Source organism: Saccopteryx leptura, chromosome 2 (genome assembly GCF_036850995.1).
Source record: "Saccopteryx leptura isolate mSacLep1 chromosome 2, mSacLep1_pri_phased_curated, whole genome shotgun sequence".
NCBI classification, from domain to species: domain Eukaryota; kingdom Metazoa; phylum Chordata; class Mammalia; order Chiroptera; family Emballonuridae; genus Saccopteryx; species Saccopteryx leptura.
Window position 1 is genome coordinate 281,265,455 of NC_089504.1, and position 24,049 is coordinate 281,289,503.

General features: G+C 40.1%; 1 protein-coding gene across 2 annotated transcripts in view; it reads left to right on the forward strand.

Moving 5' to 3' along the window:
- COPA (COPI coat complex subunit alpha) overlaps positions 1-24,049 on the forward strand; it is a 63,304-nt gene that overhangs the window by 31,255 nt on the left and 8,000 nt on the right. Inside the window, exons 9-23 of one of the 2 annotated variants that reach the window (XM_066362028.1) lie at positions 1,328-1,463; positions 2,247-2,329; positions 3,619-3,769; positions 4,715-4,781; positions 6,773-6,848; positions 8,982-9,064; positions 9,887-10,026; positions 10,570-10,655; positions 10,744-10,909; positions 19,692-19,854; positions 19,957-20,103; positions 21,206-21,395; positions 21,498-21,593; positions 23,481-23,569; positions 23,724-23,847. In XM_066362028.1, coding sequence (XP_066218125.1) covers positions 1,328-1,463; positions 2,247-2,329; positions 3,619-3,769; positions 4,715-4,781; positions 6,773-6,848; positions 8,982-9,064; positions 9,887-10,026; positions 10,570-10,655; positions 10,744-10,909; positions 19,692-19,854; positions 19,957-20,103; positions 21,206-21,395; positions 21,498-21,593; positions 23,481-23,569; positions 23,724-23,847 — 1,797 coding nt within the window. The remainder of the gene's footprint in view (positions 1-1,327; positions 1,464-2,246; positions 2,330-3,618; positions 3,770-4,714; positions 4,782-6,772; positions 6,849-8,981; positions 9,065-9,886; positions 10,027-10,569; positions 10,656-10,743; positions 10,910-19,691; positions 19,855-19,956; positions 20,104-21,205; positions 21,396-21,497; positions 21,594-23,480; positions 23,570-23,723; positions 23,848-24,049) is intronic. The other variant, XM_066362029.1, reaches the window with a different exon arrangement.

Here is a 24,049-nt window from a genome sequence, read left to right on the forward strand (position 1 = left end):
CTCCTGGTCAGGCTAATCACAAGTATGTTAGCTCTCTTGCTCTCTGGCTCTTCAGATCTCCACAGGGTAGTGGAAATTGGACTGTGCTTCCTGGGATGGTGGGTGCCTCTCTGTGATCCAGCCATCCTGGACCCAGGGGATCTATGCCACAGGGAAACGTGGTATGCAGTGTGGCCCCAAATCTGTGAAATTTCAGTATTGTTTCTCTGCAACCACACAGTATCAGCAGTGTAGCTGTGATGTATGCAGGTAGCAGGTGAGCTGTGGGAACCTGGCCATCTCTTTTGTTGCTTTGCCCTCATGGCAATGATGACCAGTATACCTCTGCAGCATTCCCCCATGCCTCCACCCAGACCTGGGATTAGTTACAGAGTACACCCGTTGCTCAGGGAAGAAAGTGATTCTGTAGTACCAGTTCTCAGGTTTGCAGATAATATGTTTTGCCACCTGACACAATGGGTAGAGAAGGGAGGCAAGCTCTGGAAGATTAAGGAGTGGCCAGTCTCTGGTTTTGTCTCTCTCTCTGGAATGCTGATTGTCAGATAACTGAGGCCAGACCTCTGGGCTTCATCCCTGCCTGTTACTGGGTTTAACTATAGCTCGTACTGGTCACTGGGCTCAGCCATAGCTTATACTGCTCACTTCTGCAGGACTGTTTGCTCCTCCCAGGTGAAGGGAGCATCAGCCACAACCTGATTCCTCCCCGCTCTAGGCTGAGCTCCTCAGTGAGCTGGTTGTAGGGCTGCATCTGTGGCTCCTCTCAGCTTTTCCCCCATTTTGGCTCCCCACCCAGTTCTCTCCCACTTGCCCATCTTTAGATGTTCAGTGTTCAGATCTCTCAGACATATTTGTGCATTGAGCAGGGAATCCCTTGTTGAATTATAGCTATTCGATTGTTGAAACTTCAAGAGGAGAGACCAAGGGGATCACTCATACTACCAGTCCTCTCTTGTCACTCCAACAAATATCTATTAATTATCTACTTTGTACTAGTCATTCTTCAAGGCTCTGAAAATACAGTGGTGACTAAAACAGAAAACTGCCATACAGGGTGTATATTTATTCTCTAATGATAGCTAGTGACAAGTAAAACAGGGTTAGAGTGGTGATAAAGAAGAAGTGCTGTAACTGAAAGGAAGATCAAAATGAAAGAACAAACAAATACAAGATTCAGAGGTTTGAATGAAGGAAATTGCCCTATTAGAAAGAAGTTGCTAATTTTGCACCTTGTAGTATACATGGCATTTGGTTAGAGGATCTCAAAGTTCCAAATACCAAATTATAGGAGTAGGGAGTTGTGATTACCTCACTCTTTTTTGTCCTTCAGAATCAAAGGCATGGGAAGTTGATACCTGCCGAGGCCATTACAACAACGTGTCTTGTGCTGTCTTCCACCCTCGCCAAGAGTTGATCCTCAGCAATTCTGAGGACAAGAGTATCAGAGTCTGGGATATGTCTAAGCGGTAAGGGGATTAGATCTTTGGGTTCCAAACCCAGGGAAAGCCCCTTTCTTTCTCTTACCCTCTCTCTTTTTAAAAATTAGATTAGAATATTTGTTTTTTTCTCATTGTCTTCAGCATGTAGAGAAGTCAGATAATGTACAGGCATACCTTAGAGATATTGTGGGTTCAGTTTCAGACTACCACAATTGAGTATATGGCAATGCAGTAAGTCGCACAAATTTTTTGGTTTCCCAGTACATATAAAGTTATAGTAACCACCATCTATCTGAGCCTGTTAGAAAAATGGTGCCGAAAGACTTGCTTGACGCTGGGTTGCCACAAACATTCAGTTTGTTAAAAATGCAATATTTGCAATGCACAGTACAGTGAAGCTCAATGAAACAACGTATACCTCTATCATGAAAACCTGAAGGGATCTAGAGATCAGCCAGCATTTACAAATTTTACGTCAAACAGAAATTTGCATATATATTCTTTTATTTCTCTAAATTTAAGCATGTTTTTCTGTAGCCAGAAAAAATAATATATGAAATAAATCAGTGTAGTAGAAAATTATGATGAGTAGGGGAAAATTAAGTATCAAAATATAGTGTCAGTTTGGAGTTTCTTCTCTCTGCGTTTTGTTAGAATTTATCATAAACTACTTCTATGTAGAATATGCAGTATAGTAATGTTCCTGATATAAATCAGCCTGCTGGCTTCCCACTCAATACTCTTCTATTTGATAGGCTGAAGATTCCTCAGAAGTTAATATCTTTCTTTGTCCACCTTTTATTTTCCTAGAACTGGGGTTCAGACCTTCCGCAGAGACCATGATCGTTTCTGGGTCCTAGCTGCCCACCCCAACCTTAACCTCTTTGCAGCAGGTAAGGGCTGTATCTTCTCTTTTGTTTGTTTGTTTCACTGTTTTAGTTCAGTTTATAAGACTTGGGGGAGAAAAAACGGCTTCAGAATGTTTCTCCATTATTTTTGTCTCCAATAAATTCATGGTAAAATGACAAGGAAAAATAGAATTCTCAGAGCTGTATAATTGAGGTTGCTTTTTTTCCCTCTTATCTTTTTGGAGTAGTATTGTCAGTGTTCTGTCTTCACCAAGAGCGATTTAACAATAAAGCCCATTAGTTCCTAGGAGGCTAATACTTGACATTTGGAGTTCTCAGACTCGGGAGCTAGAAGCTGGCTTTATTCATTCATTTAGCAAATATATTCTAAGTGTGAGGCCCTAGTTTGGATGCTGGTGTTATAGCATAAAACAATGTCCCTCACTTGATGGGACTTTTATTTGCAATCAAGGCAGGTAGAACATAAAGCATTAAATATATAAAACATTGTATAGTGAAACATGCTTTGAAGAAGAGTTAAGGAAAAGTAAGGAGAAAGAAAGCAATGTGTATGGGGACTGGCAAAGACCATGATACGAGGGATACTGAGCATGTTTGAAGAACGTGCCAGTAGGAGCACAGTGAGAAAGAGGCTAAGGATGGGAGGTAAGACCAGGCCAGATTGTGCATGTTACTCTGACTGGAAAGCCATATGAAGTGACACGGTTTGGCTTTTTTAAAACAGAACCACAAAGGCTTTTAAAACTAGTATTTATTTGTTCAGCAAATAAATATATGTTCTTACTATAAGCTAGGGATTAGGGAAAGATGGAAATTATTGTAATTTCTGCCTTCAGGGAGCTCATGGCATCATGGAGGTGATAGACCTATACAGTTGTAGTGTGGGATAAGTGCAGTGATGGAGGTTTGTACAGAGTGTTAGGAGAACACAAAGGAGGGCATGTCTAAATGTAGCAGTATGATAGTGTACAGCCAATCCTCAAATGTTAAGATGCCTTAGCCATAGACATAGGAACTTAATTTCTGTTTTTATATCAATTAACCTATGGTAAAATTGGTTTCATTATACATCATTTTGCTTAAAGTTTCAAAACCTATCAACCACATAGAGGACTTATGTATTAGGAAAGGATTCACAAAAATTTATTTAAATAGAGTCCAAGAATCATAATTTAGACAAATAAAGGATACATTTAGTTGTCTTAATTTTGTTTTTAGCATACATATATAATCCTTCTCCTTATTTATTTACTGTTTCCAGCTTTTCTTGTCACTTATAGCTAATTCTTTCCTCTCTTCTCCCTGTGTCCCAGGCCATGATGGTGGCATGATTGTGTTTAAACTGGAACGGGAAAGGCCAGCCTATGCAGTTCACGGCAATATGCTGCATTACGTCAAGGACCGATTCTTACGTCAGTTGGATTTCAACAGCTCTAAAGATGTAGCTGTGATGCAGTTGCGGAGGTAAATCAGACTTGTTTTTCTCCTCAAACCCTCTCATCTGTCACCATGACACAAGCCCACACACTGAACTGTCTTTTAAACAACATTTTGGATCTCATCTCCTGTCACAGATTGAACCCACATTGGCTAAGGCTGCTCAGTTTAACCCCCACGAGCATGGTGGGCAAGGAAGTAGCCATGAGGGGAATAGGAGTTCCCCTGCTGAGAATGTTCACGCCTTGTGGACATGAAGTCATACAGCCACACTTTGCCTGCTGTCTTGCAAACCAGAGAAAGCTTCCTGGTAGAGAGTAGCCTAACTTGATGATAGGCCTTTTTGCCTTTATTTGGCATTTTCTGTCACACTTCTTTGCTTTCTAATAAAATACATGCAACTCTAAACTAGAAATGTGTTTCTGGAAACTCTTTAACACTGAAGATGTGGTAACCTCTGGGATGCCTGGCTAAAGGAACTGTCCTCTTAGAAAGCCAGCTGCATCGTCATGCTTAAAACATTCATGGTGGCAAACTTTGGCATGAGGGCTTGATAATGACCCTCTAGCATGACTACAATAAAAAGATGGATTTATGTGAACAGGAGAAATTAACTAGAGACAAATCACCTTATGTTAACTATGGCGTCCACTGCAGTTGTGTGTAGGAATTTGTACCCAAGGAGAACCAATCCCACTTAGTACAGTAGTGCTAACTCTACCCTCCGTTGAATAATTTGACTTGTAGTAGGGTTTGCTTTTTCAAAAAAACTTGTTTGCTCAAAGCTGGGATAGGAAGTCCCCAAGCCTTAAGGGAAGGAAGAGAATACATGCAGTAATATTTACTTTTATCTCTGATTATAAAAATGATAAGCATATGTGTAAAGATAAGTAAGTAGAAGGTGTAGGAATAATTACTTCTATCCTTATGCCTCTTTCATATTTTCTCTTTTTTTTCTGTATATATTTTTAGTGGTTCCAAGTTTCCAGTGTTCAATATGTCTTACAATCCAGCAGAAAATGCAGTCTTACTGTGTACAGTAAGTAACCATTGAGTGCTCCTAGGACATCTCCATTTCCCATAGGTTTCTTTCTCATGCCATATGATTCTTTAATATAGTCTTAGAAGCTATTTAATGGTTGTTTTGAGGGAACTAACACAAAACAGATGCTCAAACCAAGCAGGCTTCTGTTGTCAGAAACATGTTAAGGATTTGTGAACTTGTATCTTTCATAAGACTAACACCTTCTGAACTTAGTGGAGCATCAAGATGAATGACCCTTATGAGTAATTTTAGGGGTTTTGTTTGGTTTTTTTTACAAAGACAGAGAGAGAAAGTCAGAGAGAGGGATAAACAGGAACAGACAGACAGGAACGGAGAGATGAGAAGCATCAATCATTAGTTTCTCATTGCTTTCTCATATGTGCCCTGACCGCGGGCCTTCAGCAGACCGAGTAACCCCTTGCTTGAGCCATCGACCTTGGGTCCAAGCTGGTGAGCTTGGCTCAAACCAGATGAGCCCGTACTCAAGCTGGCAACCTCGGGGTCTCGAACCTGGGTCCTTCCGCATCCCAGCCCAACGCTCTATCCACTGCGCCACCACCTGGTCAGGCATGAGTAATTTTAGAGAATATTTAGGGCTGTATCTTAAGGAAAAGAGATGCTTATGTTGACCCCTCCATTTGAGTGAAAATAGTAGAGCTGATCTTGAGAGGTGTTCCTTTCAGTGTAGTTTCTTTTAGGGTCATCAAATAGAAATCATCCTCATTCCTTGCCATACAATTCAAAAAAAGAAATGACATTCCAATTTCAGAGACCTGGTTGTCAAGTTAAAAAGAATGAAACCTGTGTTTGCCTTCTAGTGTTTAATCCCATTCCTTTTTCAATATCTAACAATCTCATATCTTCCCCTTGGCAATTTCCCTTTTTTTTTTTTTTTTTTTTTTTAGGTAAGAGGAGGAGATGCACCCAACTGGGATTTCAACAAACCCATTTGGGGATGGTGCTCGAATACTTAGCTATTTTTAGCACCTGAGGCTACTGCTGTCCAACAGAGGTCTCCTCAGTGCCTGAAGCCACGCTCAAACCAATTAAGCCACTGGCTACAGGAGGGGAAGAGAGAGAGAAGGGGTAGGGGGAGTGGGGGAGAAGCAGATGGTCGCTTCTCCTGTGTGCCCTGACTGGGAATCAAATCCAGGACGTCCATACACTGGGCTGATGCTCTATCCACTGAGCCACTGTCCAGGGCTGGCAATTTTCTTTAATGTCTTTGTTTTGAGGTCTTTTTCTTCTTAAGACAGACTTTTAAATTGATATGTATCTCAGGTGGTGTACTGGAATATTGGGGTCTTAGTTTGTTAATTTGTGGAATAGAGAGCAATCCTTGCTTTCATTCAAATAATATCTGCATCTTTGGAAGATTAAAAAAAAATGAAGTGCCTGACCTGTGCTGGTGCAGTGGATAGAGCATAGACCTGGAACGCTGAGGTCACTATGTCAAACCCCTGTCTTGCCTGGTCAAGTCACATATGGGAGTTGATGCTTCCTGCTCCTCTCCCACTTCTCTCTCTCCTCTCTAAAATGAATAAATAAAATCTTAAGAGAGAGAAAAAAATAATAACTTAAAAAATTAAGTGACAGGCCTGACCTGTGGTGGCGCAGTGGATAAAGCGTCAACCTGGAACGCTGAGGTCGCTGGTTCAAAATCCTGGGCTTGCCTAGTCAAGGCACATATGGGAATCAATGCTTCTTGCTCCTCCCTTCTCTCTCTCTCTCTCTCTCTCTCTCAAATGAATAAATAAAATCTTTTTTTTTTTTAAATGAAGTAAAAAAAAATGAAGTGACAGGAATGCTGAGTTCTTTGGCAACAGCCCTATAAGTTTTAGCTGTGGAGACATTCAAATGCCATTTGGGTGAAGGGTGAGAAAAGTGTAGTTTCATGTGGTCTTTATAATCATACTCTTTTCTCTGTCAGAATACACTGGTATCTTGGATGCCTCTCACTAACAATTTAATTCTCCCTTCTACAGAGAGCCAGCAATTTAGAGAATAGTACTTATGACCTATACACCATTCCCAAGGATGCTGACTCTCAGAATCCCGATGGTATGTGTTCTGTTTATCTACCCCACTCTACTTCCAGCACTACTCTCCCACATCATCGCTCCTCTTTGAATGTTTCCCATTCCACTCCAGGCTGTGGCCACATCACTCACGGCTGTGGCAGGTGGCACTGACAATTGCATCACAGGCGACTGTGGTGTGAAATATTCATGTCCCTCCTCCATTTTATTACTCCAGCTAGATATATATATTTTATAATTTGGTTATTAGAAACTCTCCATTTTTTCTTTCAGCACAGCATGTTATCCTAGTTTATTGTCAGCTGAGATGACATTCACCCTGGTAATTTCATTTATTTAAAAATGTGGTTCCAATCTTGCAATGTCTCTGTCCTGGGACTAGGGATTTATACTCCGCCATCCACATCCAGATCCGCTTTGCTTCCTTTTGCACGTCAGAAAGATGAGACTGCTAACGGCCCCACATTCCACCAGGGATCCCAGGATCCAGCTGAGACCCCTGCCTACCTCTTCCATCACCACCATATCTTGTTGATGTTTTTACTATTAGAACTTGCTGACAAAACATTATCGGAATAGATTTGAGTCTTGCTAATGCTCCTTTCAGTGCCCTTCCGCCAGTTGGTTTAAACATCAGATTTATTCCTTGGATCTCCACTCCTTCCTTGTTCTAAAATTTTTTATTTATCGATGTTACGGGAAGTGGAACGGCAAGCAAGAAGTATTAACTCACTTTAGTTGTTCATTGCTTGCTTGTTGCTTATCGTATGTGCCTTAACCGGGGTTTCGAACTGGCAGTCTCAACATTCCAGGTCAACACGCTGTCCACTGTGCCACCACAGGCCAAGCCGGCTCCTTATCTTACCAACATACTTTTATGATAGGTTAGACCCCATCAACAAATTTCTGAGAAATATTTTGCTAGCTTTGTCCCTGTTGTGGTTGCCACTGTGTTGTTATTGCTGCTAATATAATTCACTCTCTTAAGTGTAGTTAGAGCAAGAAAATAGGAAACCTATGTCTTTGGTATCCATAAATCAAAGCCTCTCCTGTAAATAAATCAGTTAAGCCATTTCTGACGAGATCGGGCATGTTCAGGGTGGTATGGCCGTAGACAGTTAAGCCATTTCTGACTGAATTTAGTGGTTTGGTCTCTCCCTACCCTCCCCCCTGCTTTTTTCCCCATGTGTTTATAATGAGTGAAGTTAAGATATCTTAGTTTTGTCTTCTTGCCACTTTTACTTTCTCTTCTCCATCTTTTGAAAGAGATAATTCATAAAGGAGTAAAGGTGCATTGCAATGTTAGCAGAGATGAAGAAGAGCAAAAACCTGAGTGATATTCCCTGACACCCAGAAAGTGGGAGTGTTGGTTGTCCTAAGAATTAGCTTTGTAAATAGCCTGTCACCCCAGGTGCCAGAGATATACAAAGCAAGGCTGGCCTGCACATTCTGTCCAGTTTTCTGTTGATACTAATAGATAAAAGAATATTGCCACACAACCTTTGGTGTATCTTCCTTGAAGTTTTCCAGGGAATGGAGTGCCCTTCAGAATTCTGTTAGCCAGTAAAATGTTTGGGAACTGAGGGACATTTTGTAAGTTTCTTCAGGGTAATGAGAATGATAGACATTTATGGAGCAACAGCTTGGTGCTAAATACTCCCCAGCATAGATTTTGTTGGGAGCGCTCTGGCCCACCCTGTTTTATTAGGAGGTCTACATTTGCATGTTAAAAGCAGCAGAGCAGCTGCATCCTAGGGAGGGGGCTCTATCTCTGCTCTAGCTTGTTGAGATAGGAGGTCCTATGACACTGACAGGCTGCTCGCAGTGTGCCACAGCTTGGCCAGCGAGGCCCTGCTCGTTAGCTTGATGGAGTGTGCTATCTTCCAAGATGGGCAGTCTGTCTGCCGGTACATGGTGTTGGCTGAAATACAGTCACTTGCTTAGGGAAAGGAGGCTTGGCAGGGGTGGACGTTGGAGTTTGGAGGGGACTAGTGGGGAAGAGTCACTGACAATAGCCCCCAGTTATGGCTGAATTAGTTATGAAGCAGCTGAACTGGCAAAGCCAACATAACAGCCAGCAAGACTGGCAGCTCCATGGCACCTGATTCTGTCACCTGCCAGCGGCTCACCACATGCTCCCGCCCTTTCTTCTCAGCTCCTGAAGGGAAACGATCCTCGGGCTTGACAGCCGTTTGGGTAGCTCGAAATCGGTTTGCTGTCCTAGATAGGATGCACTCGGTAAGTTAAGACTAAAAGGGGAAACTAATTAGGGGAGTGTGGTGGCAGTGGTTTTTGTATTACAGAAAATAGCATTTTTTCCCTTACTCTCCTCTGGGCAACTGTGATCCTTGTGTATTAGCTCTACCTATATCCTTAGTCTACTCTAGTCCCCTTGTTGGAAAAAATGGCCTTAAAAGTTATTTGATTGAGTTATTGTGGCCCTGGTCTTAAGAACCAAACTAAAATCACTCTTGACATCATAGGAGACAACATCAAATTTGAAAGGTGGGCTGAAGAGTTGACCCTCCTTCTTATTCTACTACCTCCATTGATGTATAAAATGTAACAGGTCCTAAACAAGATAAACAAAGCTTTCTCAAGAGAATATTTAATAAACTTAAGGCCAGAAGTACTATTCTCTCTCTCTCTCTAGCTGATTGAGGAATTAAGACTTTAGTTGGACTTCTGAGGGTATTTCAATTGAAAATAAAAAGAGATATCAGGGCCTGTGGAGAGAATCTGGTTGGAGAGTCTACCTAGACTGCTGATTGACCTGGACAGGAAAATAAAAAGAGGAAAAAAAACTTTAATTATTGAAACTAAGAAACAATGGAGATATCAGGGCCTGTGGAGAGAATCTGGTTGGAGAGTCTACCTAGACTGCTGATTGACGTGGACAGGAAAATAAAAAGAGGAAAAAAAACTTTAATTATTGAAACTAAGAAACAATGTTTGAGGGTTATCTATTGAAACTAAGGAACAGTGGTGAGGTACATTGTCAGCTGTTTTCATCTTACATACACATGCTTCTCTTAAACTCCAATGTAATGCTCATTTCAGCTTCTGATCAAGAATCTGAAGAATGAAATCACCAAAAAAGTTCAGGTGCCCAACTGTGATGAGATCTTCTATGCTGGCACCGGCAACCTCCTGCTTCGAGATGCAGAATCTATCACACTCTTTGATGTACAGCAGAAGCGGTAACATGCAGGTTCCCCTAAGCAGACAGATATGTAGTGGAGGAGAGTAGACATCTTTAGTGGGAGCTTTTTTCCCCCAAGTGAATTTGCCTCCTTGCTTGACCACTTCTTCTGCTATAACTCCAAGCCACGTTTTGTTCTCCTGTGATCACTCTCCATCCTGCACATGCACATTAACATTACAAGGGGCTTACTTGTTGGAGTAACAATCTAAACAAAGAATGCTTTTGGGATTTAGAGTGTTAATGACACAGGGATGAAAAACACAGTTTCTGTACTTAAAGGAGCTTAATAGTCTAGTGATAAAAATAGACATACACAAATCCCTTATAATATATGGGAATAAGGGAGTTGAGGAAGGTGGAAGTAAAGTGTACAGTGTGAGCCAAAATGTTTAAGTCACTGAGCTTCAATACAGAGAATGTTTATTTGGTACAATTTTAAGACATTGGAGTTTACGTTAATTTGAAGATGAGAAGGTAGGTCATAACCTGAGACACAGGAAGTAGGTCTGCTCATGTTGCCCTTCTCTTTCTGTTCCAGAACTCTGGCATCTGTGAAGATTTCCAAGGTGAAATATGTTATCTGGTCAGCAGACATGTCCCATGTAGCACTACTGGCCAAGCATGGTAAATCTTCATTATATCCACCCTGCTTTGAAGACCAGTCGCTCCCTCCCTATCCCAGCAAGTCTACTTCACTCACCCTGTCCAGCAGAACACTCATGCCCTTTGCCTCTTACAGCCATTGTGATCTGTAACCGCAAACTGGAGGCTCTATGTAACATTCATGAGAATATTCGTGTCAAGAGTGGGGCCTGGGATGAGAGTGGGGTATTTATCTATACCACAAGCAACCACATCAAATATGCTGTCACCACTGGGTAAGTTAATTACCTAGATACAGAGTGGGAGAAGGTGGTTTCTTGAAATCCTGTCCTGTTTCCAGATGTAACTGAACTCCTCTCTGAACTTGCGTTGTGGAAAAGCTTAGTCTAGCGTGTATGTGCTAGACCTAGATGTGCTAGGGACTTCAAGACGTTATTTTTAAGATTTTTTTTTAAAAATGTATTTATTTTAGAGAAGGGGGAGAGAAAAGAGGAGAGCAGGAAGCATCATTTCCCATAGGTGCCTTGATTGGGCAAGGGCGGGGTTTTGAACCAGCGACCTCAGTGTTTCAGGTTGATGCTTTCTTTATCCACTGCGCTACCACGGGTAAGGCTTAAAACATTCCTTTTTCAATTCTTTTAATATTGTGAAATGTGACACAAATATAGAAAATTATATAGGTTTTATATATATAGAATAGCAAATAGTTATGTAAACAATTGTACAACTGCCACCCAACTCAAGAAATAGAACAGTTCTGTCACCTCAGAAGCCTTTTGCCATGTGGTCATTATTGATCACAACCACTTTCCATTCTCTATTTTCCACTCAAAAATAACATCATTCTGAATTTTATGGCAATCCTTCCTTTTCTTTATAATTTTACCATCCAGTGTGTGTCTTAAAATAATATGATTTAATTTTGCCTGGTTTTGAAAGTCATATAAATGAAATTATACTGAACATAGATATTTGTATCTTGCTCACTTTGTTTGATATTTTTGTTTAAGATTCTTTCGTTCATGATGTAGCTCTAATTTATATATTTTCATTGTTGTATTTTAATCTATTATATGAATATCCCAGTTTATCAGTTCTACTCTAGAGGGATATTGAGGGATTTCTAGTTTTTGGCTATTATGAATAATATTCTTTTACATGTATTCTAGTGCATATGCACATATATATATCTCTAGGGTGTCTACTCAGAGTAGACGCTGCTAGGTCATAGAGTATGCATATTTTTATATTTACTAGGGCATGTAAAACTGCTTTCCCAAGTGGTTGTACTATTTGGCACACGGATCAGCTGTGGATAAAAGTTGCCTTTCCTGTCATCTTGGCCAACACTTGCCTTTGTCAGACTTACATTTGTCTATCTGATGAATGTGTAACAGTATCTTATTGTAATTTTACTTTGCTATTCTCTGATTCCCGGTGAGATTAAGCAACTTTTCATTTGGCTATCTACCAGATTTTCTCTTCTATGACTTCTGTTCAAGTCTTTTCTTCCTTTTTAAAAATAATGAATTCTTGCTAATTTGTAGGAATTCTTTATATATATGTAGTTTACCTTTTAACAGGCTGTGGTTAGAGGCATTGACTTTTCAAAAACTTAACTAATAGCCTACTGTTTTTGCTTAATACATATTGTATATTACATACTATATTCCTACAATAAAATAGAGAAAAAAATCTTATTAAGAAAACCATAGGCCCTGGCCAGTTGGTTCAGTGGTAGAGCGTTGGCCCAGTGTATGGATGTCCCAGGTTTGATTCCCAGTCAGGGCACACAGGAGAAGTGACCATCTGCTTCTCCATCCCTCCCACTCTCCCCTTCTCTCTCTCCCTTTTTCTCTCTCTTCCCCAGTGCATCGGTCCTGGGTGCTGGGGATGGCTCCATGGATCCTCTGCCTCAGGCATTAAAAATAGCTCAGTTGCGAGCATGGCCTCAGACAGGGGTTGCCTGGTGGACCCGGTCGGGGCACATGCAGGAGTCTGTCTATCTTCCCTCCTCTCACTTGAAAAAGAAGAGAAAAAAATTATAAGTAAATAAATAAAAAGAAAGAGAACCATAAGAAGAAGAAAATACTTTACAGTTTTTATTGAAAAAAATCTGTATATAAGTAGACCCATACAGTTCAAACTCGTGTTGTTCAGGGGTCAACTATATTTGTATATCAATCCTTTCTCAGGACTATGTGTTGCATATATTAGTATTTCCTCTTATTCTGCGGGATATCTTTTGACTTTCTTTATGATACCTTTTAATGAACAGAAGTCCCTAATCTCAATGTAGTTGAATCTATGCATCTTACCCTCTATGGGTATTGAACTTTTTATCCTATTTAAGAAATCTTTATTGACTCCAAGATCATAAAGGCATCTTTTTATAATCTCTTATAGTAACTTTATAATTTTCCCTTTTATATCTAGGTCTGAAGTTGATTTTTGTGTATGGTTTGAGGTATAGGAGACTGTTTCACATTTTTTGTATATTTACGGTTTGAGGTATAAGAGAATCAGTTTCGCATTTTTATATAAGGACACTCAGCTGTCCTATGTGTCGTCATTTATTGAAAAGGCCGGCTTTTCCCTATAGTTCTGTCATATATAAATAGTGTTTACACAAGTGCAAGGATCTGTTTTCCATGGTCTCTATATCTACCTCTGATCTAATTCTATACTTCAAATGTTACAGATTTATAAGCCTTCACATTTGGTAAAGCAGGTTCTTAAATCGTTTCCACTTTGTTTTATTTTTTAAAGTTACTGAGCTATTTTCAAATTAATTTTGCCTTGAAAAAGTATAAATTTTAGAATCTGCTCATGAAATTCCACACCAAAAAAAATTATTATGATTTTAGTTGGGATTACATTGACTCTGTATGTCATTTGTGCATAATTGTCATCTTTTTTTAAATTTAATTTATTGTGTTTACATAGATTCTAGTAATTGTCATCTTTACAATATTAAATTTTCTAATCTGTGAACATGGTATAGTAGCTCTTTATTTACTTAGATCTTTTGAAACATCTTTCAGTAGAGTTTTATCATTTTCTCCATAGAGATCTTGCATTTCTTCAGTTAGATTTATTCTTAGGCACTTGATACTTTTTTTTTTTTTTTTAAGATTTTTCTATTGGTTTTAGAGAGAGGAGAGAGAGAAAGAAAGGCAGGGGAAAGGAGCAGGAGCATTAACTCCTAGCAGTTGTTTTGTTGTATGTGCCTTGACCAAGTTTTGAACCAGCAACCTCAGTGTTCCAGGTCAACCCACTAACCACTGGGCCACCACAGGTCAGGCACTTTATACTTTTTAATGCTATTTGTAAATAGGTAGTACCCATTTAAAATTTAAATTGTCTAATTTTTGCTAATATTCACAAATACGCTTAAATTTTTTAATTGCTTTTATTTCAGAGACCCCACTAGACTTATTAATTCTAGTAATTTATTTGTTTTTCTTTTTGGATTTTCTTTTCAAATAATCAGTGTATATATGGGTAATGACCATGACAGTTTCATTTCTTCTTTTCTAGTACTGAGACGTTTTTAAAAGATTTATTTATTTATTTATTTATTTACTTTGAGAGACAGACAGGAAGGGAGAGAGATGAGAAGTATCAGCTTGTAGTTGTATCACTTCAGTTCAGTTGTTCACTGATTGCTTTCTCATATGGGCCTTTATGGGGGGGTAGTTCCAGCTGAGCCAGTGACTCCTTACTCAAGCCAGTTACCTTGGACTCAAGCCAGTGACCATGAGGTCATGTCTGTTGATCCCACACTCAAGCCAGATGAGCACACACTCAAGCCAGTGACCATGGGGTTTTGAACCTGGGTTCTCAGCATCCCAGGTCAACGCTCTATGTATTGCACCACTACCTAGTCAGGCAAAAAAATAATTTTTTATTTTTTAATTAGTTGACATACAATATTATATTAGTTTCAGGTATATAATATATGATTACACATTTATATAACTTAAATGATTACCCTGATAAATTTAATACCTATCTAACACCATACATAGTTATTAGAATATTATTATTATTATTATTATTATTTTATTTATTTATTTTAGAGAGAGGAAAGATAGAGAAAGGGGAACAGGGAGGAGCAGGAAGCATCAACTGATAGTAGTTTCTTCTCCTCTGTGCCTTGATTGGGCAAGCCTGGGGTTTCAAACCAGCAACCTCAGCACTTGAGATCAATGCTCCATCCATTGCACCACCACAGGCCAGGCAAAATATTATTAAGTATATTTCCCATGCTGCACCTTACATCCTCATGACTGTTTTTATAACTGGTAGTTTGCACACCTTAATCCTTTCCCCTTTATCACCCATTCCCGCAACCCTCCTCTTATCTGGCAGCCATCCAGATGTTCTCTATATGAGTTTATTATTTTCTTTGTTCGTTTATATTATCTTTCCAGATTCCACGTATAAGTGACTCATATGGTATTTGTCTTTGTCTGACTTATTTCACTTACCATAATACCCTCTAGGCTCATTCATGATTTCTCAAATGGCAATATTTCACTCTTTTTTGTGGCTGAGTAACATTCCACTCTATATGTGTACCACATCTTCTTTATTCATTCATCTAATGATGGACACTTAGGTTACTTCCATATCTTGGGTATTGTAAATAATGTGGTAGTGACCATAGGGATGCATATGTCTTTTCAAATTAGTATTTTGGGTTTCTGCTGTTAAATACCAGGGAGTGGAATTGCTGGGTCCTTCTTTGTCTCTTGTTATAGCCTTTGTTTTAAAATCTATTTTGTCTGAATTAAATATTGCTACCACAGCCTTTCTTTTTCCATTCCATTTGCTTAAAATATTATTTTCATCCCTCTACTTTCAGTCTGTATGTGTTTTCGATCTTAATTGAGTCTCTTGTTGGCAGTATATATAAAGGTCTTGTTTTCTTATCATCATGTTTTTTTATTGGAGCATTTAATCCATTTACATTTAAAGTAACTTGATAAATGTAGTTATTGCCATTTTATTACTTATATTTTTAATCTTTTTTTTCTTATTCTTAAAGAAGTTTTTTTAACGTTTATTTTAATACTGGTTTGGTAGTGATGAATTTCTTTAGCTTTTTGTTGTCTAGGAAGCTCTTTATCTGTTCTTCAATTCTAGATGTTAGCCATGCTGGGTAGAATAATCTTGGTTGTAGGTCCTTGCTTTTCATCACTCTAAATATTTTGTGCCAATCCCTTATAACCTGCAAAGTTTCTGTTGAGAAATCAGCTGATAGTCTTATGGGAGCTCCCTTGTAGGTAACTAACTGTTTTTCTCTTGCTGTTTTTAAGATTCTCCTTTTGTCTTCAACCTTTTGCATTTTAATGAGGATGTGTTTTGGTGTGGGCCTCTTTGGGTTCACTTTTTGGGATTCTCTGGCTTTCCTACACTTGTTTGTCTACTTCTTTTACCAGGTTAAGGAAGTTTTCGATCATTATTTTTTCAAATCCGTTTTCAGTCCCTTGCTCTCCCTCTTCTCCTTCTGGTACTTCTGTGATGTGAATGTTAGTAAGCTTGATGTAGTCTTAGGCCCCTTAAAATATTCTCTTTCTTTTTTCATTTTTTTTTTTCTGTTCTAATTGGATATTTTCTGCTTTCTTATATTCAGAATTGCTAATTTGATTCTCTGCTTTATTGTTGATTCCCTGATGTATTCTTCATTTTTGACTATTTTTATTTTGTTTCCTATCTCCATATATATGTTTTCCATCTCTTTGTTAAAAGTTCTCACTGAGTTCACCTACTCTTCCTTTAAGTTCACTGAATATCCTATAACCACAGTTTTGAACTGTGCATTCTGATAGATTGCTTGTCTTCATTTTTAGTTTAGTTCTTTCACCTGAGCTCTGTTCTGGTCTTTCATTTGGGACATGTTTCTTTATCTCCTCATTTTGGCCGACCCCTGTGTTTTTGTTTCTATGTAGTAAGTAGATCTGCTATGTCTCCTGGTCTTGGTAGAATGACCTTATATAGTAGATGTTCTGTAGGGCTCAGTGTAACAGTCTCCCTGTTCACCTGAGCTGGGTGCTCCAGGGGTGTCCCTTGAGTTGGTTGTGCATGCCCTCCTATTGTATGTAGTTGAACCTTGATTGCTGTTGGCCCATCAATAGGAGAGATTGATCCTCAGGCTGGCTGAAATGGGGAATGGCCTCGACTACAATGGGGAAACTGTTGTGTAGGCACTGACCCCACAGAGGTGAATTTACATTAGCCAGGTGCTGGTGCCTGCCAGATCCCTTTGGGTGTGTCATTTGTGGCAGTGGTTGGGTGGTGCTCTGGTGTGGTCTGAGCTGGCCACCAGGATATTTTGTTTCTGGGGCCTTTTGGAAGGTGCTCTGGTGCAGGCCAAGGTCTGCTGCTGCCTGTGCCTGGCCAGGGACCACCTGGTATGAGCTACAAAGTTGCCATCATTGCTGGATTTGAAGGCACTGGAACATGCTAAACTGCAAGCTAGTGCCAGGCTTGGGTTCACTTAGTAAGAGGTATGGGGCACGTGGAAGCCGGAACCTGCTTGTTTGGGGTTCGTGAACCTTTGAGAGATTTTAGGAAAGTTGTCTGTGCCCACTGAGACAGGCCATTTGTTTGGAAAAGCCACTGGAAATGGCTTAGGTGGGCTGGCAAGTTTGGTAGGGCAGGGTCTCAGAAAATTACTAAGATGAGGCAGTGCTGTTAGCCAGGTTGATGGAGACTCAAACTTGGTGCCTGCCTCTGCCTACCGGCTGGGTGGGGGGAGGGCTCAGCAATGGAACAGTGGTGCCTGCTAGCACTTCCGTCTGGAGAAAGCTGTCCGTCCAGCTCTTACCCTGAAGCCAAAGAATTCAATTCCTCCCCATATGTCCCTGGTGCTCTTAGAATGGCTGCCCCAGTACTGCAGCTTGGAGTGAGTGATTCAGTGACTGAGTAAATCCATGTGCAGGCCTTTCAAGAAGAACATCTGGAATTCCAGCAATCCTTCATCTCACTCAGCCACAATCCCTGCTGATTTTTACAACCAGAAATTATGGGACTTCTATTCCCAGCACTGGAACTGGGTTTGGTACCCCGTACTCCTCAGGGCAGGACTTTTGCAGCCAAGATATCTCTCCTGATTTTTAACCACCACATGTGGGTGTGGGACCAGCCTGTTCTGTGCCTCCTCCCATTCTCTACATGACTTCTTTTGTATATCCTTAGTTATAGGACTTCTGTTCAGTTGGATTTCAGACAGTTCTCAATGATGGTGGTTCTGTAGTTTAGTTGTAATTTTGATGCGGTCTTGAGAGGCAGCAAGAACAGAGTTTACCTACTCTGCCATCTTGACAGGAAGTATCCAGTACTTACACTTTTTTTTTTAAAGATTTTATTCATTATAGAGAGGGGAGAGAGAAAGAGAGAGAGAAGGAGAGAGGAGCAGGAAGCATCAACTCCCATATGTGCCTTGACCAGGCAAGCCCAGGGTTTTGAACCGGCAACCTCAGCATTTCCAGGTTGATGCTTTATCCACTGCACCACCACAGGTCAGGCCCAGTACTTACACTTTTATATATTTTTATTTTCTTACTGCACTGACCAGGATCTCCAGCATAATGTTGAATAAACATGGTGGTAGCAAACTTTCTTGTCTTGTTCTCCATTTAAAGGGTGAACTTTCAGTGTATTAGCATACCCTTTACCTATTAAGGAATTCCCTTGCTATATCTTGAATAAATATTGAATTTTATTAGACATCTTTCGGCATATACTGAGGTAGTCATACAGTTTTTCTTCTTTCATTGATTAATATAATGAATTAAGTTGTATTTGTGATACAAATCTAACTTGACCACGATATTTACTCTTTTCAAATACTGCTAGTTTTAGTTTGCTAATATTTTGTTTAGGAGTGTGTGTGTGTGTGTGTGTAAATGAGATTGGCCTATGAGTTCTCTTTTTGTTCTGTCCTTGTCCAGTTTTGGTATTGAGGTTATACTTGTTTCATAAAATATGCAAAATAATGTACTGTTCTCTTGGTTTGTATATGATTAGAATTAATTTTCCTTGAGTATTGGGTAGAATTTGCCAGTGAAGTCATTCAGGCTTGGGGCTTTATGTATAGGAGGCTTTTTATTTATTTATTTTTTTATCTGATTCAATGTATTTTGTGACAGGTCTAGAACTGCAGAAGTCTTCTATTCCTTTTTAGTCAGTTTTGGTAAAATTTATTTTTCTCAGAATTAGATTATTCTGTAAAATATGTAGTGATAGATAGCTCCTTTTTCATTCCTATTATTGCCATGTTCTTATTTTCTTAATTAGCCTCACAAGAAGTTTATCGGTTTTATTTACCTTTTGCCTTTATTGAACTTCTCTATTGTATTTTGTTTTTTATTTCTTAATTTCTACTATTGGCTTTATTATTTCCTTCTAAGCATATTATTTGGTTTACTTTAAAAAGAACAATAACAGTTTTGAGATAAGTACTTATTATTAGTTTTTTTAATATATGTATTAGACCTCTTTAGTTTTCAGTATTTCTTCTAATAGTACATTTAATGCTATAAATTATCCATCAAGTTTTGTATTAGCTATACCTATAATTTTTAATTTTTAAACTTTTTATTCTTATTCAGTGTAAAACATTTTATGCTTTTTTTTCATTTCTTTTTGTGTTAGAAAGATGTGTCTCTTCACATCTACCTGTATTCTATTTTCTCTATACCTTATAAAGAAGGAGTTAACTGTCCATAGTGGCCTAGTGATTATATACCAGAACTTGAGTTAAGTTTTAGGTCTGATTCCTATGGCTATGTCTCTTAGCTCCTAAATTAATACCTTATGAGTAAAGACCATACTGTTTGTCCTATCTTTCCCACTTCATGTGAAAGAATAAAATAAAGCATAAGTTCTGCTCTTTTTCTGAACACTCCCCATGTGTAGCATTGTTCAAATGGCACAAAACAAAAGGGTAATGAGAAGATAAAAGGCTGTGTCCTAGGCTTGTTCTTTCTTTACAGGCAGGATTTTCCACTCTCTCATTGAAAGTTGTGCTCTCTAACACTTCTTTAGGGACTATGGGATCATTCGAACTCTGGATTTACCCATCTATGTCACAAGGGTGAAGGGCAACAACGTATATTGTCTAGATAGGGAATGTCGTCCTCGTGTGCTCACCATTGATCCTACTGAATTCAAGTTCAAGCTGGCCCTGATCAACAGAAAATATGATGAGGTATGAAAGAAGAAAACATGTTAGGAGTATTGAGTGGGCAGCACTCCTTTTTTCCTATTACATAATCTGTATTTCCTGCCCTACCCCATCCCAAATGTCTAGGTACTACACATGGTAAGAAATGCCAAACTAGTAGGCCAGTCTATCATTGCTTATCTCCAGAAGAAGGGCTATCCTGAAGTGGCACTGCATTTTGTCAAGGATGAGAAAACTCGCTTTAGTCTGGCACTGGAGTGTGGAAACATTGAGGTGAGAACAATATGGTTATAAGCTCCAAATCAATGTGGAGAAGGTGAGAGTGTCATTCGGAAGGCACTATTCTGGGCTTGCTTCTTTAGTCAGTATAACAGAATTTGAAGGTTTTTTCTTTTTTAAATAGTTGTTAGATAGAGCCATCTTTCTGTTGTTTGCCCATTTCTACATTTTTCTGTCTGCTTCTGCTACAGCATTTCTACTATTGTCATGCTCAGTCCGAATCCAGTAATTTCTAGAATAGCAAAATATCATGGAATTAGAAAACTCTCATTATTTCCTTCACATCTGACTTGCTGCTTGGCTGATTTAGCAAAAGAGTACTCATTAAATATTGAGGCCTAGAGTCTGCAGGCATTATTTTTAAATGGGGAGAGGGCTGCCTGGCCAGTAGTGGCACTTTAGTTGTTCACTGATTGCTTCTCATATGTGCCTAGACTGAGAGGCTCCAGCTGAGCTAGCGACTGTGAGATCATGTCAGTGATCCCACACTCCAGACAGCCACCCCATGCTCAAACTGGTGACCTTGAAGTTTTGAACCTGTGACCTCAGTGTCCCAGGTCAGTGTTCTATATACTGCACCACCATGGGTCAAGCCCTTGGGCAGTTTATTTAGAGGCATATGCTTTGCCTGACCTGTGGTGGCGCAGTGGATAAAGCGTCAATCTAGAACACCGAAGTCGCCGGTTCAAAACCCTTGGCTTGCCCAGTCAAGGCACATAATGGGAGCTGATGCTTCCTGCTCCTCCTCACCCCTTGTCTGTCTGTCTGTCTCTTTCTCTTCCTCTCCCTCCCCTCTGTAAAATGAATAAATAAAGTCTTAAAAATTAAAAAGAAATACTTTGACTATTTTCTCTGGTTTAAAAAAAAAACGTTTTTTTAAGCTTTTATTTATTGATTTTAGAGGAGAAGGGAGAGAAAGAGAAAGGTGGGGGTCAGCAAGAAGTATCAACTCATAATAGTTGCTTCTCATATGTGCCTCAGCCAAGCCCACCTGGGGTTTTGAACCGGCAACCTTAGCATTCCAGGTCGACATTCTACCCACTTCACCAACACAGGTCAGGCCATTTTATTAATTCTTACCCTGGGGATTTTTTAGATTGCTCTGGAAGCAGCCAAAGCACTGGATGACAAGAGCTGCTGGGAAAAGCTGGGAGAAGTGGCCTTACTACAGGGGAACCACCAGATTGTAGAAATGTGTTATCAGCGTACCAAAAACTTTGACAAACTTTCCTTCTTGTACCTTATCACTGGCAACTTAGAGAAACTTCGCAAGATGATGAAGATTGGTGAGACCCCAGAAACTAAGGATGGGAAGAGGGGTCCTTGGGGGAAGGAGGAAGGTAAAAAAGGAGAAGACCTAATTTGGTGTCTCTTACTAACTTGTACAGCTGAGATCCGAAAGGACATGAGTGGCCATTATCAGAATGCCCTATACCTGGGTGATGTGTCAGAACGGGTACGAATCCTGAAGAACTGTGGACAGAGTAAGTATCTATCCAGACTCCACAGCTCCTTTGGGGCCTTAGGAAGTATTTTCTCTTCATGGTAAGTTACTCGTGTTTAGTGATGAAGGATTTTCCTTCATTCTGCAATTTTTCAGAAGAAACAATACACTCCTGACATGCTCAGAAGACTTTCTTCAAAGTCAAATGGAGGTACAGCCAGAATATTCAGTCTGGCCAAGCAGTCTTAGGAAAATATTTAACAGTTGTGGCAGAGTTAGAAAGTTTTAAAAGTCCCTGGAGCAGTCACCCTTGTTAATGCAGTTGGTTGGATGCCATTAGAATTTTATTAGTTCAAGTCTGGCCTGACCAGGCAATGGCGCAGTGGATGGAGCGTCAGACTGGGATGCTGAGGATCCAGGTTTGAGACCCCGGGGTCACCAGCTTGAGCGCGGACTCATCTGATTTGGGCAAAGCTCACCAGCTTGGACCTAAGGTCACTGGCTCAAGCAAGAGGTTATTTGGTCTGCTGTAGCCCCACGATCAAGGCACTTATGAGAAAGCAATCAATGAACAACTAAGGTGTCGCAATGAAAAACTGATGATTGATGCTTCTCATCTCCATTCCTGTCTGTCTGTCCCTGTCTATCCCTCTCTCTGACTCTCTTTCTGTCTCTGTTAAAAAAAAAATTTTTTTTTTCAAGTCTGGCGTTTTTGTTTATTTATTTATTAATTTTTTTATATATTCAAAGGAAATTTTTTTTTGGTGGCAGAGACAGAGAGAGGGACAGATAGGGACAGACAGACAGGAGAGATGAGAAGCATCAATTCTTCATTGCAGCACCTTAGTTGTTCACTGGTTGCTTTCTCACATGTGCCTTGACTGGGGGGGCTACAGCAGAGTGAGTGACCCTTTGCTCAAGCCAGTCAAGCCAGTGACCTTGGGCTCAAGACAACGACCTTGGGCTTTAAGCCAGCGACCTTTGGGCTCAAGCCAGCCACCATGGGATCATGTCTGTGATCCCATGCTCAAGTCAGTGACCCCGCTGTCAAGCTGGTGAGCCCATGCTCAAGCCGAATGAGCCCGCACTCAAGCCGATGACCTTGGGGTTTCAAACCTGGGTTCTCTGCATCCCAGTCCAACACAATCCACTGCACCACTGCCTGGACAGGCTCAAGGGATATTTTTTAAGAAGTTACTATATACCAAGCATTATTCTAGCATGTGAGAACAAGAAAGGTAAAAGATGTGGTTTGGACTAAGGTGCTAACAGTGAAGGGGTAAGCAGTGGTCGGATATTACATAAAAGGTAGAATCAACATGATTTATTTATTGAAGGACTGGATATAGGATGTTTTAAAGAAGAGTCAGCAATGATTTCCAGGTATTGCTGTGTATCAAATTGCACCAAACTTGGTAGTTTAAAACAACAAACATGACTATTTTAGTATGCATCAAGGCTTACTGGGTGCTTGTATCTCAGTGGCTGCAATCAAGGTGTTGGCCAAGGCTGGAAATGTCTCATGGCCCAACTAGGGGAGGATCTGCTCCCATGCTCACTACATGTCTATGGGCAGTCCTCAGGTCCTCGCTGGCTATTGACTGGAAAATGGCATTGTTCTGCTATATAGGTTTCTTCATAGTATAGTTCACAACATGACAGCTGGTTTTCTTCGGAGCATGAGAGCAAGAGAGGACACTAAAGATGGAAGCCACAATTTGTATCCTAATCAGGATTGACACATTATTTCTGCTGTGTTCTATTCATTAGAAGCAAGTCAACAAGTCCAGCCCACACCTAAGGGGAGGGGTATGCAAGGACTTGAATACCAGGAGGAAGGGATCACTGGGGGGACATCTTTGATATGCCTACCCATAGCAGCATTTACTTGGATGCACCTGTACCACAAAGTCTGTTTTTTCTGTAGAGTCCCTGGCCTATCTCACGGCTGCTACCCATGGCTTAGATGAAGAAGCTGAGAGCCTGAAGGAGACATTTGACCCAGAGAAGGAGACAGTGAGTCTTTATTTACCTAAGTGTCTCTGATTACAGAATTAACTCTGAGATCTTGGGACATTTTAAATCTACAATTGTCATTGTCCTACCTGAGGCTCTATAACTTTCCCTACATGATTCCTGAGAGCTGTTTGCTTAACCTTCTACCTTTCAGGTTCCAGAAATTGACCCCAAGGCCAAGTTGCTTCAGCCACCAGCACCCGTCATGCCATTGGATACCAACTGGCCCCTACTGACTGTGTCCAAAGGGTTCTTCGACGGTTCCATTGCCAGCAAGGGTAAGTGCCCACTTCTCCCATTGCATTTTTGTTGTTTGTTTTGTGAGGAACTGTCCGTGAGTACTGTTGGCTCTCCTGTCCTTTTCATTTGTCATTTTTTCTCTATGAAGCCTCAAGAAGCACCGAGATGTGAGAGTTGTGGTATACCGTCTTTGTAAATCTAAATAAAAGCATTATGAGATCCTTAACATTTGGGAAATAG